The 19,649-nt window shown below is 41.4% G+C and overlaps 1 protein-coding gene and 1 non-coding gene across 2 annotated transcripts in view; one reads left to right on the top strand and one right to left on the bottom strand.

Moving 5' to 3' along the window:
- chd3 (chromodomain helicase DNA binding protein 3) overlaps positions 1-19,649 on the bottom strand; it is a 65,378-nt gene that overhangs the window by 42,049 nt on the left and 3,680 nt on the right. The window contains exons 2-3 of the mRNA XM_008122978.3: positions 4,353-4,471; positions 1,739-1,912 (exon numbers count right to left, since the gene is read on the bottom strand). Coding sequence (XP_008121185.1) covers positions 1,739-1,912; positions 4,353-4,471 — 293 coding nt within the window. The remainder of the gene's footprint in view (positions 1-1,738; positions 1,913-4,352; positions 4,472-19,649) is intronic.
- Positions 16,534-16,604, top strand: trnag-gcc (transfer RNA glycine (anticodon GCC)). The gene has a single exon. It is a non-coding gene; the product is annotated as a tRNA-Gly (tRNA).

Raw genomic sequence — 19,649 nt, 5'->3', positions numbered from 1 at the left:
GGAAGGAATCTCCATTCTATGCTACTACTATCAAGGAACATAGGGAGAGAAGAAATGCAAGGCTAGAAACACATCTGGGACACACAGGTGGACATACGTATCACTACACCAGTGTGCTGTGAAGGGAGGTCAAGCATGCCCTGACAAATTCAGCCTCTGTGGCTGTTCGAGCATTACTGTAATCCCTTCACACTCTGGCAATTGATGCATGCCGAGATAGTCCCAAAGGATTGGAGGCAGGGGAAGAGAACCAAGTGGGATTCTGTGATGTATTCTGTGTTACACCTGATTTGCTGCTATTATGTGCCTTCAGGACGGCTCTGACTTCTGGCGAATCTGTCATGAGTTTTCTTGCAAAGGTTTATCCCGAGGTCTGCTACTACTATCCTCTGAAGCTGAGAAAGTGTGACTTGCTCAAGGTCACCTCATAGATTTCCAACCCTGGTCTCCGGGAGTCTGCTCTGTAGACTCAATGCAGTTTTACATTAGTTTAACTGCCATGACTCGATGCTATGGAATCGTGGAAACTGTAGTTCTACAAAGTCTTTACTCTTTTCTGCCAAACTACAAATCCCAAGATTCTATAAAATGGAGTCATAGCAGTTAAAGTGGAGGGGGACATGAAAGAAGCCTCCACACATCCAGGCGTCTCCTGGGCAATGTCTTTGTAGATGGCTAATTCTCTCACACCAGAAGTGACTTGCAGCATGCAAACAAACAAACTTGTTTTGCTTCTGATAGGATAAATAAATAAGTTAAAGTGGAGTCAAACTGCATCAATTCTACATTGTAGATCCAATTTATACTTAAACTGCTACAACATGCTGGTTCTTTGCTGCACTTGATATACATGGAAAAATTATTCAGGCTTCTCCCCTCCCCCCCAAGGATGTCCATTTCTATAATGCTTTATTTGGCCTTCTGATTTTTATTTACGGTTATTCTTTTATCCTGTTTCATACTGTTGGGAGATATTTGTACACTGAGATTGCTCTTATTTTTAAACTAGGACTTCCATAAGACCTTCTTACATTGCGGGTGTGATATATGAATTCTATAAAATATAAAATCAACAAGGATTCAAATGAGTGCACAACTTGTGTCACCAGAAAGACCCACGTGGTCTTCAGTGAACTCAAGGTTACAATGTGAGTCATGAATGAGAAGCATCCCCCCCTCACCCTGCGCTTCCCCTTGTCAAAGAGTCACGTGAGAAAGAATACATAGACTAAGTATAGGAAGGTTCTAGGCTTCAGGCTCTTTGATTGGTTAACTGGAACCATCTTATTTGTGTTTGGTTACAAATATAAAAGAAGAAACTTTTGCCCCTTGTTTATTGCTTCGGTCTTGTAGTCGAGCCTGTTTGATTTTGCGTCACAGTTTTGTTTTTTTGGGTAATATTTTGATACCTGTGCTTCTGGATCCTATCTAGTGAGGTCACTTGGCATAAATAAGTAGCACATATACAATTACAACATTACAACAATCAAACAGCTATTCCTGCTTGTACACAGTTTCTGCCTTTCTTCAGTTCTTGTAAAGAAACCCAACCGCATCCATCTGGGTGCTGGCACAGGATGTGAGAGAAACCAGCCATGTGGACAGGGGATCCTAGGAGTTAGAGTCCAAAACAGTAACTTCTCTAAATTCTGACTGTATTTTTTCTTTTTAGCTCAACCATCAAGTGCGAGGCAGCAACTTTAGCCCACTCTCCCCTAGGTTCCAAGGGCCTTCCTACCTTTGGCTTTTGCACTCCATCTTCTTCCGACTTTTTCCGCCGCTTGGTCTTTTTCTCCTTCTTCTCCCGGTGCTTCCTTCGCTTCTTCTTCCCCACTCCTCCATAATCGCTGCCGCCACTCTCCGACTTGGCCCGATACTCTTCTCGGTCTGATTCAAACTCATCTTCACTGAGCTGCCAAGAAGAAGATGGAGAACAAGAAGACACCGCCAAGTGAGAACATTAGGACTGATTAAAAGCAGGCCTTTCTGCTGGGCAAAGAGAAGCCGCCATGCCAGAGCAAGGGTATCTCTTTCAGCGTGGTGTAAGAAAGCAGCTTTGCTAAGTTAAGCATGGTTTCTGTGACAGGAATAAGCTTTGAAAGCTGACTGAGCAGAACATATAAACAGGAAGCTTTCAGCTGCAAAGCAGGAGCCTCTAGGAAAGTTTAGGTCACAAGTGCAGGGAAGTCTTAGGAATCTGTGATCGGTGCGAAATAAAAACTGATGACACACACACATGCACACACAAGCAGCCAACCCACTTTCTATTATCGAAGGCTTTCATGGCCGGAATAACTGGGTTGCTGTGTGTTTTCCAGGCTGTGTGGCCATGTTCCAAAAGCATTCTTTCCTGATTTTTCACCCACATCTATGGCAGGCAGCTTCAAAGCTGCAAGGCCATTCAATGCTAATCAAGTTGGGCAATTGCAACATTCACACTTGCCTCCAACAGACAAGAGTTCTTTCTCCCACCCTGGACAATCAACAGATATATAAATCTCACTAGCTGTGCCCGGACACGCGTTGCTGTGGCGAAGTATGGTGGTATGGGAAATAAAGTGTTGAGGAATTGGTGGTAGTTAAGGTAAAGGGTCCCCTGGGCTGAGTGGGTTGCTAGGAGACCAAGTGAGCAGAGCTTAGCCTTCTAACTGGCAGCAACTGGATAAAAACAATTATTCCTCTCCCTCTAATTAGGACTTTATTTTTCTTTTCTTTTTATTGTATCAACCTAGAGGCATGGATGAGGGGTTGTGATGTCAATTTTCGAGGTTGTGGGGTGTTTACTTTTGTTGTTTTGTCCGCTGCCGTGATGCCATCACTCTTTTATATATATAGATTGCCTAGTTTCCAACAGACCTAACAACCCCTGATGATGCCTGAATCAGGAGAGAATACTTCTGGAATATGGTCATACAGCCTGGAAAACTCACAGCAACCCAACCTACTTCCTCTTGAGACAAATGTGAGGGAAGGGGCTTTGCTAGGTTAACTGTCTATAGTTTCTGTGAAAGGAGTGAACTCTGCAGAGCTGACAGAGCAGAAAATTTATTTATTTATTTATTTCCATCATTTCTATCCCACTTTTCTCACCCGAGGGGACTCAAGGTGGCTTACAAATCTGGCAAAAGTCAATGCCAATAAACAACAATACAATAGAATAAAACATAAAGCAGTTAAAAACTGCTAAACAAATAACAATATACAATATACAAATTTAAAACAATACAAAGTGCTTAAACCACTTATCTACAAAACCTTGTACATAAACCTTGATCCAGACCAAGACAAAGCCAACAGAGCTTATTCTTTAAACGCTTGCGCGCATAGCCAGGTCTTCAATTTCTTTCTGAAACCCAGAAGGGATGGAGCCTGCCAGATGTCACTAGGGAAGGAATTCCACAGCCGAGGAGCCACCACTGAGAAGGCCCTGTCTCTCGTCCCCACCAGCCACACTTGCGAGGCAGGTGGGATCGAGAGAAGGGCCTCCCCAGATGATCTTAAAGTTCTCATAGGCTCATAGGAGGAAATACATTCTGACAGGTAAGTTGGACCAGAACCATTTAGGGCTTTGTAGGCCAAGACCAGTACTTTGAATTGGGCTCGGTAGCATATTGGCAGCCAGTGGAGCTGACGCAACAGAGGAGTGGTATGCTCCCTGTACGCTGCTCTGGTTATAAGCCTGGCTGCCGCCCATTGTACGCATTGAAGCTTCCAGGCCATCTTCAAAGGCAGCCCCACGTACAGCGCATTGCAGTAATCCAAGCGGGATGTAACCAGAGCGTAGACCATCGTGACCACTGTTGGAAAACACCAACAGGAAGCTTTCAATTACAAAGCAGGAGCCCCAAGGGAGTTGTAGGTCACCGACAGAGAAGTACCAACATATCTCTGATTCATGCAAGAAAAAAACCCACACAAGCAACTCATTTTCACTTAAAACAAAAGGGGGAAACCCAAGATGCTGTGCTATAGGTCTTTTCCCACCTCCCATAAGCCCTTTGTTTTCTACTAGTGCCTGAAACAAAAACAGGATCCCTCTTCTGCAGAAATGGTAGCAAGATCAGTATAACCAAGAACCAACTAGCTAGTGACAAGAGATTGGCATGGACTTATGACATGGTGCTAAACTGTGCCATTTGTTCCTGACTCTGCAGGGAACAAATGGAGATAGAAATCGAGCCCATCCGGCGATTACAAATTGATTCCAGTAACATAATTTTAATCAATACCTTGATGGTGCCACAACCTTCAACTGCCCACTTCCTTCAAGCAGTAATAAAGCATGAGCATACACACAGAGACACATGCACACACAGGGGAGACAGGGAGAAGGCTCTGCTCACACAACTTACTAATTTTTTGCGCTTCCTGGGTTTCCCTGGCTTGTTTTCTTTCTGCTTTTTGGGCCCTCGCTTCTTCTTCTTGATGACAAGGGGGCTCTCTGGATTGCGCAACTCCTTTTCCTCTTCGTCTGTAATAAAGGGGTGCAGAAAAAAGAACCCCAAGAAAGAGAAAGGATTCACATCATCTGCTTTGCCACCACAAGCTCATGCACACAAGTTGAAGCAATTATCCTCTCCTTTTCACATCCAATCCTCAAATTGTACTCTCTGCCAGTGAGCCTTGCCACTAAGCTAAAAAGAGCCAGGCTATCGGAAGCACTGGTCAATCGTACCTAGGCAGGCTCAATGTTTTTCTTTAAAAACAACACACATACAAACACACACTGATTTGTTTTATTCCCCCTCAGCCAGAAGAGCTGCCATCTGTTCCAACACTCCCCAGACAGTTGCAGGGCACCGATTACAATCCTCCAAGGAACTTTCACAAAGACCGAGGCTCGCTTTGCTTCAAAGACCACTTGAAGCCATGAAGAACAGCAGGAGGAGGAGGTGGATTTTTAGCACAGGAAGTGGGAAGCTCAGATGTGACACAGCAGCTACAAAGGCTACAGAAATAGTGTTACAATTATATTACAATTGATATTAAATAGATAACAACCTACCCTTTAGGGCCTGTACCCACTCAAGGAGAATGTGACAAAATTTTAATTATGAAATACAATGTAAAACACTAACAGAGAAATTTGTTCTCATGTATGGTTTATTAAATATAGTGTGCCCTTGTCCAGCAGGGGTTTGGTCGCAGGACTCCATGGATATCAAAACGTGGATCTGCAAATCCCATTATATAATCGCATAGTAAAATGGTGTCCCTTGTCTAAAATGACAAAATCAAAATGTACCCTTTTCACTTTAAAAAAATCAATCAATGGTTGAATCTATGGCCCTATAGGGCCAACTCTACAACCAACCCTTAAAGCAGTGGGGATTAAAAAATAAAGTATACAGAAGTCTGGACAAACTGCCTTTAAAATAAGGCTAGAAATGAAGTATGCCTGCCCAAACAAATGCTTACTGTTGGGCAATTTTGTTCATATCAGTGAAGCTTAAAATATTATATTCTCTCTTGTACTAATGAGGCAAAAAGTCAAGGAGCCACTTTTAATCCTTTCTTTTAATAGCACAAGCTGGGGTCATCAAATAGTATATGTTTTGCGATGAATATAAAGAACTTCTTCATACAGCACATAGTGAAGCTGTGGAATTCACTACCGTAAGATACACCACAGATGAAAACTTGGATGGCTTCAAAAGATACAAGAAATTCATGGAAACTAGGACCAACAATAGTTGCTCAGTTATATGTGACTTCCAATATCAGAGACAACTGTTGTCAGTAATTATTGTCAAGTCCTTGTGGCAGCTCTATAAATGAGAGATCTCCAAGTCTCACTAATAGGCATAGTAAGACCTTAGGACAGCCATGGCTTCATTGTATCTACCTGTCTTTTCCTACTATGTTACCAAATACATATTATTGTATTTCCAAAGGAGTCACAATGTCTCATGATGCGTTGAAATTACAATAATCTCAGTTCAGTAATTTTGGCTTCCAGTGAGATTTCAGGCTTGATTGACTTAGATGTGTTTTTGGTGCACTATGGTCTCCAAATAACTCCCCTCCAGGATATTTCAAATAGCAGAATCCTTCCATATACCAATATCCTTCTGCATATTAGTTGGGAGGGAAAATTAAACGAAAATGTAGGTGCATTCTTGCTTTTGGTGGCTAATTTGCTGTCCACAAAGCAAACTGGATTAGGAAAGCCTTTGACTAAGCATGTTTCTTATATTCCTGATATCACTGTGAACACTCACTGACAGTGCCCTATACCACAAACAGTAAACCTTCCTAAGACTCAGAGTAGAATATCCCCAAATGCGTATGAGCCGGAGGCACAAGACGCTTTTTTATCATTAGAAACATTGGAAAATAAGGACAAGACATTTAGGAATATAATTAAGGCACTGAAGGAAAATGGTATTAAAAGGATTGGTGACCTTATGGACCCCAATGGAGAAATATTAAAGTGGGATAAAATAAAAGATAAATGTGGCCAAGGGAACTGGATAGCATGGTCAGGTTTGTCCAGTAAAGCCCAGGCCATGAAAAGAAGAGAAGCAGGTGAAACCCCCCTGGATAGAATAATTAGAAGGAAATTAGAAAAAGATAAAGGAATGATTGGGCTATGGTATGATGTACTAATTACCTTAACTTATAATACAAAAGAAACGCTTACAGAGATCTGGAAACAAGAAAAAAACTTTACTGAGAAACTAATTGGGTCATGGATCAATAATATTCATAAAATTAATCATATAAGGATCAAAGAAACACAAAGGAAAATAATCACAAAATGGTATAGAACCCCCCTACAATTGGCTCATATAACGGGAAGTACCTCGAACAAATGTTGGCATAAATGTGGGGGAATAGGTTCATTCTCCCACATGTGGTGGGACTGTAGAAAAATTCAAATCTTTAATAGCAAAATAAGAAAAGAAATGGAAGAAATAATAGGGAAAGAATTAATATGGGACAAAGCCAGATTTATGTCCCTCACAATAAAGATAAGGGAAGATAACAATAATTGGACCGAGATCCTAAAATATATGACAGCCTCAATACAAGCCACAATAGCCCGAGGATGGAGGGATGAGACAAAATGGAACGTAGAAATTTGGTGGTCTTATATATCAGAATATATAATCAATGATTTCATTAATCAAAGGAAAATATACAAATTGTCTAAAAGAACCTGACTGGTTCAGGAAATGGTCAGTCCTAATTAACAAAATAGATGGAGACGAAAGATACACCACCTTGAACCAGGCGTTCCACACAGTTAAAATGATACAATGATAATATATTGAATTGCTGTTCCGGGGAGGGGGGGGGACAGGGGAGGGGAGGGGGGGTGTTACATTCCAAAGGATCGTTTAAAATGTCATTTAAGCATTAGTTACTTTTGGTATTATGTATATTGAAATAAGACATGCATCGCTAAAATTTTGTTAATTGTTGGAATGTAATAAAAATTTAAAAAAAATTTTTTTTTAAAAAAAAGACGCTTTTTATCTGCTGCCTGGCTCCTAACAGCATTTACTTTTCTGCTTTTGCCATGATCTTGACACTCAGATTGAAGCCTTGCCAAGTGAGCTCTTGATATTGCTTCTGGATGCTCCAAGGCACTACTATCTCTCCTGCCCTGGCAGTTCAATTTCATCAGGTCAACAGCCTTCTAAAGGCTGCAATCTGCAGCAAGCCGGAAAACAAGACAGAGGGCTAGTCTGGAAAGTCCCGCAAGGGTATCAGAAGGTTGACTCTCATGGACACGGATTCTCCACAATGCAGCAGGTGCAGCAACGAAGCATAACTCCCTTAATCGGAGTCACCTGGGCCACCTCTCGTTCACACTTATTGTAAATCAGAAGTGACTCCGCCAACATCAACGGAAATTACTTCAGTATATTAAGACAGAGGAGGGACCATTAATCCTCCGCATTTTCTCCGACAGCTTTTCAACCTCCTGCTCCCTTTGGTGTTCAGAGGAAGGTCTATCTACCATGAGCGCATGTGACTACTACAGACGCTGCCACCGACTCGTTAATATCACAGGACAGCCGCCTCCGTGGTAATTAGACGCTCCAGAGCCACTCTGGCCCCTTGAGCAATTTCTCTTGTCTTGCCAGACAAGGCTGGTGGGGAGGGAGACGGAGAAGGCTCACCCGTTAACCTGGCTGTGATTAATGGGGGATGTTACCCTACTAAGTGTCACTGCTGGGAGGGGGAGAAACGTTCTATACAGTGAAAGGGCCAAGATGTCAGATCTCCTGTCACTGGCTGTCCAAATCTCTCCCAGGCCTGGACAACAAATACCACTTTATGGTATTTAATTCCTTTACTAGGCAACCAGAGGGGTAAGGGGCTGAGGTTCAGTGTTAGACTCACTGCAGCTGGAGCAGAGAACTAGAACGAGGCTGAAAGGTCTCATATTTAGGTACAATTCAAAGTGCTGGTTATCACTGATAAAGATCTATGAGGCTTGGGTCCAAGCTATTTGTATAAAGCTCTATGATCTTCAGAAGAGGCCTATCTCTGTGTCCCACCAACTTCCCAGTGACATTAGGAAGCAACGAGAGTGACAGCCTTCTTGTAGATGCTGCCAAAGATTTCACCACATTCCAAGGCAGAATATTCCACTGTTGAACAGCTTTTGCAATCAGAAAGTTCCTCCTAAAGTTTAGATAGAATCTCTTTTCCTGTCATTTTAATCAGTTGCTCAATGTCCTAGTTTCTGGAGAAGCAGAAAACAAGCTGGCTCTTCCATATGACATCTTTCCAAATATTTAAACATGGATCTCATATTCTCTCTAGACCAATGCTTCTCAACCTGTGGGTCCCCAGATGTTTTGGTCTTCGACCCCCAAAAATCATAATAGCTGGTAAACTGGCTGGGATTTCCGGGAGTTGTAGGCCAAAACACCCGGGGACCCTCAGGTTGAGAACCACTGCTCTAGACTTTATCTTCTCCAGGATAAACATACCCAACTTCCTAAGTTGTTCCTCGTAGTGCTTCATAGTTTCCACATTTTGGACTATTTTGAACACCCTCCTCTGGACATGTTCCAGCTTCTCAATGTCGGCCTTTAGTTGTAGTGTCCAGAATTGGACACAGGATTCCAGCTGACAATCTAGATACTTCCCCCAATCTAGGTCTAAATTACTGCAAATAAGGTGAGAATGCTCTTTGGATTCAGTCTCAATTAAAGAGATCATGGGGCCGATGGTTTTATGCACACCTCAGCCTCACTAAGGGTGCTTCCTGACATACGGCAGCTAGCACTACTAACTAAAAGGCTTAACTATCTGTTTGATTTATATTCTGCCTTCCTGGCAAAATGGAACTCAAGATGACTTGAGGTAAACCCATTTCTGGATGGCTCCTTCTTTATAGGTAAAGCATAAAGATGCAACAGAGAACACAGGAAATGATATCATTCAAATACATATTAAAGCCATTTTTAAAACCCATCCTTCAAAGCTCTTTTCTCAGCAGGCAATCAACTGCTGAAAGTCTACTTGAATCAAAAAGATCATTGAGTGCTGGCAGAAAGACAACAAAGTTAAACCTAACTTTGTATGGGAGGGAGTCCCAAAGCCTGGAAAATACCACGTGCCCTAACAAAAGTATCTCTGTTGGTGGCAAGATCAAGAAGGTCCCCTCAAAGATCTCAATACTCAGGCAGGCTCATGTGAAAGAATGTGTCAATGTAAACCTAGGTCCTCTTTTCCCAAACAAATAGGCTTGCACAATGTAGTGGTCTGACCATGGACTATGTCTGGAGACCAGGATTCAGTTCCCCATTCAGACATGGAAAGCCCCTGAATGACGTTGGACAAGTCTCATTCCTTCAGCCTTAGAACAAATCTTGCCAAGAAGATCCTGTGAAACAGTAGTTGCCTTATGATTGCTGAAATGATTTGAAGGCACACAACAACAAAGAAAATAGGTGGTTATAGTAGTGGTAAAACATGACAGAGCTTCTGTACTTAGGGACCTACGGAATATTAAGTTTGGAGAAAAGAAAAGTTTATCATGTAGGAGATGGAATGAATTTGATTATGTAACAATCGTTATTCACAATATGTTCTTTCTTTTTGGTTGTGTAATGATCATCATTCATAGAGTGTTCCTGCACATATACGGCACCTGCCCTGCAGCACTTAAGCAATTCTTACTAAATCTTATCCACTACCTTTTCTGCCACTTCTACCACCAAAAGCTAAAGCAGAGTTTAGTGGCAGAAGACCCATGATTGTTGTTTTTTCCCATGACTAGACTGCAAAAAAGGGTTCCACATCAGTTCTGCATAGTCATTACAGGAAAAATTCCAAAGAAAGTGGTGCTAGATTTGGGACTATTAGAAAACTTCCCACAAACACTGCTCCAAGTCCACTGGAAAAGATGACAAGTAAAAAACAGAGTGAGAGTGAATCCCAGGGCTTCTAGTTCAGTTGCTCTTCTTTTTCTCTTCACAAAGTGCCGTCGACCTAGGTCTATAAGGTACAGAGCTATAAGGATGGCCAACAAAATCAAAACCATAAAAGTGAAAGTTTGTGAAAGAAAATGCATTATGGAAGATTCTTTCAAGTAGCCTTTAAGATTCAAAATATTTGTTTACTTCTGCAAAACCTACCTGGGCTGGTTGTTTCATCTCACACGTGTCTCCAGGTTGTTCCTGAGCTATGACAATCCTACAGCAACTTTAGCAACAGTTTTCTTGGCAAAATTTGTGCAGAAGGGGTTTACTTACACTTCCCTCTGAGGCTGAGATGGTGCAATGTGCACAAGTTTATCCAGTGGGTTTCCATGACCAGGTATGGATTTGAATCTTTTTTTCCCCCCAGGGTCACTCAAACCACTACACAATATTAGCCTATTGTTAATTCTGAATAAAAACTTTTGTGAAACACACCGGACTGCTCTCTTTTTTAGTCATATAGAAAACTATCCCTATTGTTTCTACATTATTTCTACTTTTGGTCAAAAATACGTTAAAGAAGTAATAATCAGAAACACATCTACTTTGTTAACTGAGAAACACATGTACTGTTGTCATCCGTGGGCCTAATCTAAAGCTTGTTGAAGTTCCAGTTTCATTCACTGCTTAAAAACCCAATCAAGAAACTTTCCTATCTTCACAAACTTTCACCCAGCCATAAATTAAGCTAGTGTACTTCAAAGGGCAACTTAACAACTTCTAAAATTGGAAATATCCTCTCTTGGGTGGGCAGTTAAAAAAAATCAGAGGGCTCTTTAATGACTGAAATTGCCAGCTAATAAAATCAGTGACTGGCTAAATAATTAATATAAAGTACTGATTCATTTATTCCTTCATTTATTCATAATTAGACAGTCCCTTAAAATATGTTAGTCACAATAGCCAGGAGACATGGATCCCTCTTTTCAGTGTTCACCTTTTTATTAAAATCATCTCCTTGTATTGTCATAAAATTGCAAAAGTTGGTTATGTCGACTCTTAATACGAAGTCGTCATTACAGGGAAAAGCAGATGTCATCCAGTGCATTTCATTGCTGGTTTCAATTTTTTAAGTCTGGGATTTTTATGGGATCATCTGCATCTATATAAACCTAACTAGATTTTAAGATCTTCGGAGCCCACCTCCTGGCCTATCCATATGACGATCCTCTTGATAGGCCCTTCTCTATGGTGGCCTGCAGATTATAAAAACCTCAGCTCTGCAAATGTTTAACAGCCCAATCACAGACATGTCTATTGAAATGCTGACTTGGCTCAGCTATGCATGGATCCCTGAGGAAATGGTGGTTGTTTTTTAAACCCATCCATTAATTACCATTATCCATTAAATGGCCAAGTTTATCAATGACACAAAATTAGTTTAAATAGGGAAAATAAAAAAACAGACTAAGAAATGTTTCAGAAGAATAATAGAATCATAGAGTTGGAAGAGACCTTGTGGACCATCCAGTTCAACCCCCTGCCAAAAAGCAGGAAAACTGAATTCAAAGCACCCCTGACAAATGGCCATCCAGCCTCTGTTTAAAAGCCAAAGAAGAAGCCTCCACCACACTCTGGGGCAGAGAGTTCCACTGCTGAACAGCTCTCGCAGTTAGAAAGTTATTCCTAATGTTCAGGTGGAAACTCCTTTCCTGTAATTTGAAGCCATTGTTCCGTGTCCTAGTCTCCAGGGCAGCAGAAAACAAGCTTGCTCTCTCCTCTCTATGACTCCCCAAACTGGGAAATGAGTATTAAATTGGTAAATGAGATTCAAATACAAAGTGATTCATAATGTGGTTTGTCCATAGCTGTCTTGGAAATCATGTCATTTTTCAAGAGGTTGTCAGATTGCAACTCCCAGAATTCCTAACCATTTGTTATGCTAGTGAGGGCTACTGGAGCTTACACTCTGCCAACATTTGAAAATATGAATAATTCTCATCCCTGATGTCACCCTAATGAGATCTAAGAAGACAGCAGTTGGCCAATGAAGCAAAAAGCTTGTTAAAAATGTGGACCAAGCAATTGGAAAATAAATTTCTAACCCCCCCTACCAATTAACATACAAATCAGTGGTCCAACCACGCTTGAAACATTATGTACAGTTTCTAATCACCACCCCTGAAAATGATCAATGAAGATCTGAAAAAAGTACAGAAGGGAGATACCAACATGATCAAGGGGCTGTGTCAACTCCATTACTACAAAAGGAGCTTACATTTGAATCTGTTTACTTTCCAAAAAGCTGAGTAAAGGGAGACAATAGGGATACATGTAGAGTTACGGATGCAGTGGATCAATGGGTAACTGAACATTTTTCACACACTTCATAATATTAGCACCTAGGATGATGCTACAGCAAAAAATGTCCCGCTAATGGGCTGCCCATGGACATTATGGGAACAGTATGCCAGACTAAGTATCTATTCTGGTTTATCTGACCTGGGGTTTTTTTTTGTTATGTTTTCAAATCAAGAATTCGTTCCACCCCTAGGGCCCTCCCACAACCACCTCTCAAAAATGACTAATTCTCTCCTCTTCTCTGCTGCCACCTCAAAATAAAAGTTTCCCATAATTAGACATGCACATCACAGAGTTGGCTTCCCGTGATAGCCTAGAACATTTTCTGCTATTTTTAGCATCTGGGAGATCAACGTGTTTCAACCTAGACATGAGAACACTGTCCACAGCATGGCCTGGACAGAGAAAGACATTTGTCTCCAGCAAAACAGTTGATCTACAAGGAGCTAGAAGTCACTCCCACCCAGTGTCTGTTGGATGACCTACAAAGCAATTGGTTGTCACACTCTTGCATCTTGGCCCCCTTCTGCTCCCTTCCCTTCTCACAGACACACACCCCACAAGCCACAGGACACAAACTACAGTATAAATCACAGCTGGCACTAATTGGCTCCCTGCGCCAGCAGCTCTGCCAAGAGGTCGCAGGCTAAACAGGGCTGCAGGAAGCTAAACTGCCCTCTTGTGCTCCCGCAGGGGGGTTCCTCTAGGTCAAAGATTAAACATACTGACTACAGAGAAAGCCAGCATGCATGAGAATAGCACGGTGTCCACCCTTTGTGGGTACACAGAGAGCCTACATCTTCCCCTTGCAGTGCATGCAAATTCAACCCCTTTCTCTCCACCCACCTAGCATCAGAATTTGGGCAGCCAGAGCTTCCTCGCTCACACCAAACTGGCTCCCGTTTCTAACAGTGCTAAATTCAAAATAGTCACAGGAGATGTTCCAGCAGCTATACCAGGCCTGTGGGGGGAGATTCACACATAGCCATTGACTCTGTCAGCCCAACCCCACCTTAGTTCACATCTGTCCCCCACCCATGCACTCACCCACCCATTTTTCTCAAGTATCTAAAATCAATCAATTCATACAATGCAAGCACGCTTGCCAAATTTCAAAAGACAAACCAGAAAATGGTCAGATCCCTATTCGAAATGCAGTCCAAAAAAAGCAGACCTTCTAATTTTAACATCCTTAGCAGACCTTCTAATTTTAACATCCCAGAATAAAAATAGGTGGGAAAAAATTAGGGTTCAAACAAACCAAGGACACTTCATTACAGGAACTCTCAAACTGGGAGACATTGGCATGGATGAACACTGCAACACATTTGGCTATCATGAGCCAACCAAGCCCTTTTGAAGGGATTTTAAAATCAGTATTTTTACAGATAAAACTCAAAACATTCATTGACTTCATAAGCTTCCCCCACACAAATGCCTTTAAGATTAATGGATACTGGTGCAATAATGACTATTCAGCCCCCCCCCCCCCCCAACCTCTCCCTCCCGTTCCCGCTTGCGACATTTTGCATCTGTACAATCCCAGCTCCTTCTGACAATACAACATTTATCTCTGAATCCTCCAAGCTGATTCACCTTGTTGCATTTCCCTCATACAATGCCGCCTTCCTTCCGCTTCTGATGGGATGGAATTGACAAATACGAGGGGGGGAAATACATCAGGGTAGGTTTATCAGACACCCCCTCCCCCGCAACTCTTGTCAATTTCTAATCCATCTATCAATCTTTTTTTCTTCCTACTTCTTCCACGCATTCTTGTTCCCCCTTAACCCCCCTTTTCCTAATCATAATATTGGCACACATGCGCAGAAGATTCTTATATTTGGCAGGCAATCAACTAGAATTTTCCACACACGTGATATTTCTACTCCCTACCTTGAAAATATATATTATATAAGGCTAACAAAGGATCTGGAAAGGAAATGGGGGAGGGGGAAAAGGAATGTAGAATTGTAGCCATAACTACAAATTACAGAAGATCAACCCAGCTTAGAATTGCCATCCCTTTCACGAGAAACGGTATTTATGTATTTCAATTTAATACAAAAAAATGGACGGCCAATTTGGAAAGAAAAAAGAACAGCGCCTTTTATCTGTGTCAGTTAATGGAGGAGAATAACAGCCATTTCCATTAGTGAAAAATCTTAATCATCAGGGTAAAAACAGTCATGCGGAAATGGGGGTGGCAAGGGGAAAAATAGCGTATTTCGTGAGATGTAGAAAGATTTACGGGGCAGCTCAATTCTATTATTTGTCCACAAAAGGCAATGCTGGTTTAATAGCGAAACAGGCTTTTCTAAACTGTGGTTTCTCCAGAGTTGGGCATGGTAAAACAGAAACAGGAATGAAGCAACTGGGTTTACAAAAATAGCTTGACAACCAGCTGTGTCACATCTAGCCAGTGGTTGAAAACAGGATGGTTGTCTTCCAGCCAGTTTACACCGCTACAAATCTAGACTAGAAGGGCACCAGCTGGCAAGGGAGCATTGCTGGCACACAGGCCGACAGATCTATGCTCCTACGCAGCAGCCGGGTGAGGTCAGGGCATCCGGGCTTCCTCCCAGAGCACACAGGCCTTCCTGTATTGCAAAAGCGGAGGGAAGGAACTACCTTGTTGAAGTGAAAGACTTACAGGGAAAGAAGGATGGGCTAAAAAAAGGCAGCTTGAAGAGTAAATAGAAGAGGAAAGTGCACAGGTCGAATTCAGCCGGCAAGAGGAAGCCTATAGACAGCCAAGGAGAGGACTGGAGTTTTTAAAACACTTCCGTATGGCCTATCCAGAGTATAATGGAATCTCTACATATGTTCATTGCCTCCACAAGTACAATACTCTCCTCAGGTTGCCTCAACTATTGCCTACGATACTTTAAACAGAGATTGCACTGCTGAATTGTGCTGGCCTTTTCTTTTCCTGTCTCCTGTTCAAGGCAATATCCTGACTTCCTTCTTTGGATCTGGATTAGCATGCCACCTTTTCTACTGCTTTAGATCTGCCCGATCTCACTTCTTCACCCTCTTGGTAGTGCCTTGACACTCCTTTCTTGTAATTCCTAACCTGCTACTCTTTCCTATACATCAGAACTAGTTGAACTGTGGTCTTAAAGTACATCTCTAGCTGCAATTTTTTTCAGGATGCAAATGCATGTTCATGGATTTTGTAAGATGTTTTGTGAGTGTTGTGCACCTTGAATGACAGGTTAAAATGACAGGTGAGGTAACTCTATTTAACATCACTACTAGGATGGCCTATGGTCCATGTAAAGGAAGCCTATGAATCATTAACATGATGGGAACCCATGAGATCTTCCTTCAATATAGAAAAATAACCAGTAAGTACTGCTAAATTGACATCACTGCTTATCCTCAGCACTGGAAGCAAAATGAGACAGAAAAAAGCAGAGGCAAAATATGCAGAATATGAGGTGACCATTACATGGTTGGCCTCTTCATTGATAGTTCGCCCTGATCGCTTTAAATTCCATGGATTGACTGGTTTGAAATAACATTATTCCAGACTTTCATGAGCTACAGTATCATTCATTGTTAGAATATTCGGTTTAGGCCGCAGAGATCTGACATCAAAGCCCAGCTCAAATATACTTTGCATGGTCAGCAGTATAATCTGAAGAAAATTCTAGGCAAAATAGTGAGAACATAATCAGATCCACATTTATCCCATATCTGACTGACGAAAAACTATAGTACCTTTTCAGAATAATATATTATCCACTATCAGAATTCATATCCTAAGCACTCAAAAGATGCATTGGTGGTTCAGTGGTAGAATTCTCGCCTGCCACGCAGGAGGCCCAGGTTCGATTCCTGGCCAATGCAACTTAACTTTGGGGCCTCCGGTGGCGCAGTATGTTAAAGCGCTGAGCTGCAGACCAAAAGATCACAGGTTCAAATCCGGGAAGCAGAATGAGCGCCCCCTGTTAGCCCCAGCTTCTGCCAACCTAGCAGTTCGAAAACATGCAAATGTGAGATCAATAGGTACCGCTCCGGTGGGAAGGTAACGGTGCTCCATGCAATCATGCCAGCCACATGACCTTGGAGGTGTCTACAAACAACGCCAGCTCTTTGGCTTAGAAATTGAGATGAGCACCAACCCCCAGAGTCGGACACAATGGGACTTAACATCAGGGGAAACCTTTACCTTTACCTTAAGCACTCAAATACCCTAGGGCAGTGAGAAAGCAGATTAGATTAAAACTATGCTCACAAAGTGGGTCTGAGCCTCAAGACGTGTGAATTAATGCTGTTTATTATACCACATATATGACTCCTTACAGTCCCCAGAGGCCCCAAAGAGGAATAGGGAAATGCCACCCTCCAGTAGAGTAATGTGAACATGACCAAATCACTTTTATTTATATAATGGCAGCACATTCTGTTCTTTTCATACTGCAGAGATGATCACTTACCTTTTAATGAAACCAAAGAACTACACAAATTATAAACAACTAAAAGCAAAACGTATCACCACAACTTGGAATTCAACTAGTTCTTTCCACAAGCAGGATGAGCAACATCCAATTTACAACATTCAGATCCACATACATTTTTGTTTTAGAGCTCCATTACAGCAGGAAAACTTCATTTTGATTTTCAACCCACTCACCGGCTGCAGAATGAAAATATCATAAACAACTTGAATCGGTGGGCCCTCATGTCTCAAGCACCACTGATTTGTAGTAAAATATCTACTGAAAAAAACAGGACTTGAAGATCTTTGCACCTGCTAAAGGTCTAAAGCTTTAATAAAGTTCAATGTGATTAAAAATATCTATTCTACGGCCTGAAGAGGTGTGTGTTGTTCATTACTCACTGGGTAGGAAAGTTTGCTTAGCAATTAATTTTCATATTATAGTTTACAAACACATATACAAAGGATGTCTATATAAATTAAATGTAGTTTTGAACTAAGGGTCAAAGCAAATAATAATATACTAAGTAATACAAAAAGTTGCAGGAATATCCAAACTTTAGTTAAATTAAATAATGTTGACTTACAGCACCTCTTCTACCAGGTTCATTTTACCCACTGTACTATTGTTCTGAGCCTCAGCAAAAACACAATTTTTTTGTTTTGAAACAACACAACTTCCATGTGCTGTAAATACCACATTTCAGCCACAGTTATAGCCATACCCAAGTGGAAAGGGTCCTTCATGAAACATGAAATATTTGATCAAATTTCAAACTTATCTATTGGTTGAATAGATTAATCTACATTATTATGATCATACTTTAGTTATAGCCTGATTTTCTTCCACAGCTGACTTAGAAAGTAAAGTGATTGCACACACAAAGGATCAACATTAAAACAGCATCAAACTAATAAAAATCTTAAAATAATTCAAAGCATAGTTATTCTACACAATGGTTCTGGACACAAAAGCTATTGAAGTATGCTACTTGAATGAATGGGAAAGAAAACTCTTATGTGAACCAAGTAAGAATTGGGGGGGGGGGGGGGGGAGAGAGAGAGAGTCACCTCTGAATATTCCTTGCCTGAGAAAGCCTGTATGGGCCATCAGGTCCAACCCTTTGTTCAATTCAGGATCTTCAGCTAGAGAATTCCCATGTAGCTGTCCAGCTTCTTTTCAAAAACACCCAGAAAAGGAAACCCCATCACTGTTGTGGGCTAAACTGCTGTCACTGCCAAGAAGTTCCTTCAAATGTTCAACCAAAATTTATCTTCCTGTAACTTAAAACCATTTTGTCTTAAAATAATAATTAACCACCTAGAATCACCAATCAGACCTGAAGCAACTTACATTTTACTATGCAATCCTCATTATATACAGGGTGTTTGAAAAAGAACTCCCTATTTACCATTTAATTTAAATGATGAATAGGGAGTTCTATGATCTTGAACTGGGGCAAGAAGGTATACATTCCCCAAGGCCCAAGATTCCTTCCTGACAAGTACCAAGTCTCTTCACTTGACCTCACTGAATAATCACCGTAGACACAAAGATATACATTGTGCCAAGAGGTGCCTGATGGCTCAATATTTGTTCTTTGTACTGGACACAGTTAAGAGGAAGAGACCTAAATAGCAATCCCTTCAAAGCTCTACACGTTTAGGCACTAGCTGCCAAAAACAAACTTCCTGAAAACATACATTTGCATAAACTAATTTTGAAGTCAGCTTTGTTTTACATTTCTTATTCAATATCACTTCTCTCTGACAAAACACAGCAGAGTTTTATTTTGAAGTGACCCAGTCAAATGCTAAAAGTATTAGAAAACAATACTATAAAATAAATTAGCAATTCTTTGGAAGGGCACCAACCTTGCTCATTCTTATTGCAGTATCTATTCTAGGCCTAACTCAGCATTTTGAGCTCCCGTTTTTTACTTTCTTCTTGTTGCCCCCCCCCCCCCCCCCCGGCTGTATATTTGGAGACATGGGTGCATTTTTTGTTTCTTTTTCCACAGTAGTTGAAAAATAGGTGCTGTATAATCCCTTGTCTACTCTCCAAAGTAACAAGTGGTAACTTCAACAAAAATGCCATCCGTTTAAAGCAACAGGCCTGAATGCTAGGAATGGCAGGCGTGGATTAAACTCATTTCAAAGTCACATCAAAAGATATCCAGCATGTGTTTGTACTCAAAACGCATGGGCTCACTGGGCACATCCCCTTCCTCATGCCACTGTGGGGTGCCTTCAGGCCTTTTAACCTCTGATATTTAAATAAATATATACATTCCAGAAGCATAGATTCAATCAGGGAAGCAACAGTCCTGAGTCTCCAAAACTTGAGTGAGGCTATTGAGGGTAGGATGACCTCAAGGTCTCTTATTCATGAAGTCGCCATAAGCCAAAGTCAACTTGAACACAATTAACAGCATCTGTACACGCAGACTAGT

Source organism: Anolis carolinensis, chromosome 6, assembly GCF_035594765.1.
Source record: "Anolis carolinensis isolate JA03-04 chromosome 6, rAnoCar3.1.pri, whole genome shotgun sequence".
Taxonomy (NCBI): Eukaryota; Metazoa; Chordata; class Lepidosauria; order Squamata; family Dactyloidae; genus Anolis; species Anolis carolinensis.
The sequence above is the reverse complement of the archived record's forward strand: the minus strand, read 5'-3'. Positions and strand labels throughout refer to the sequence as shown.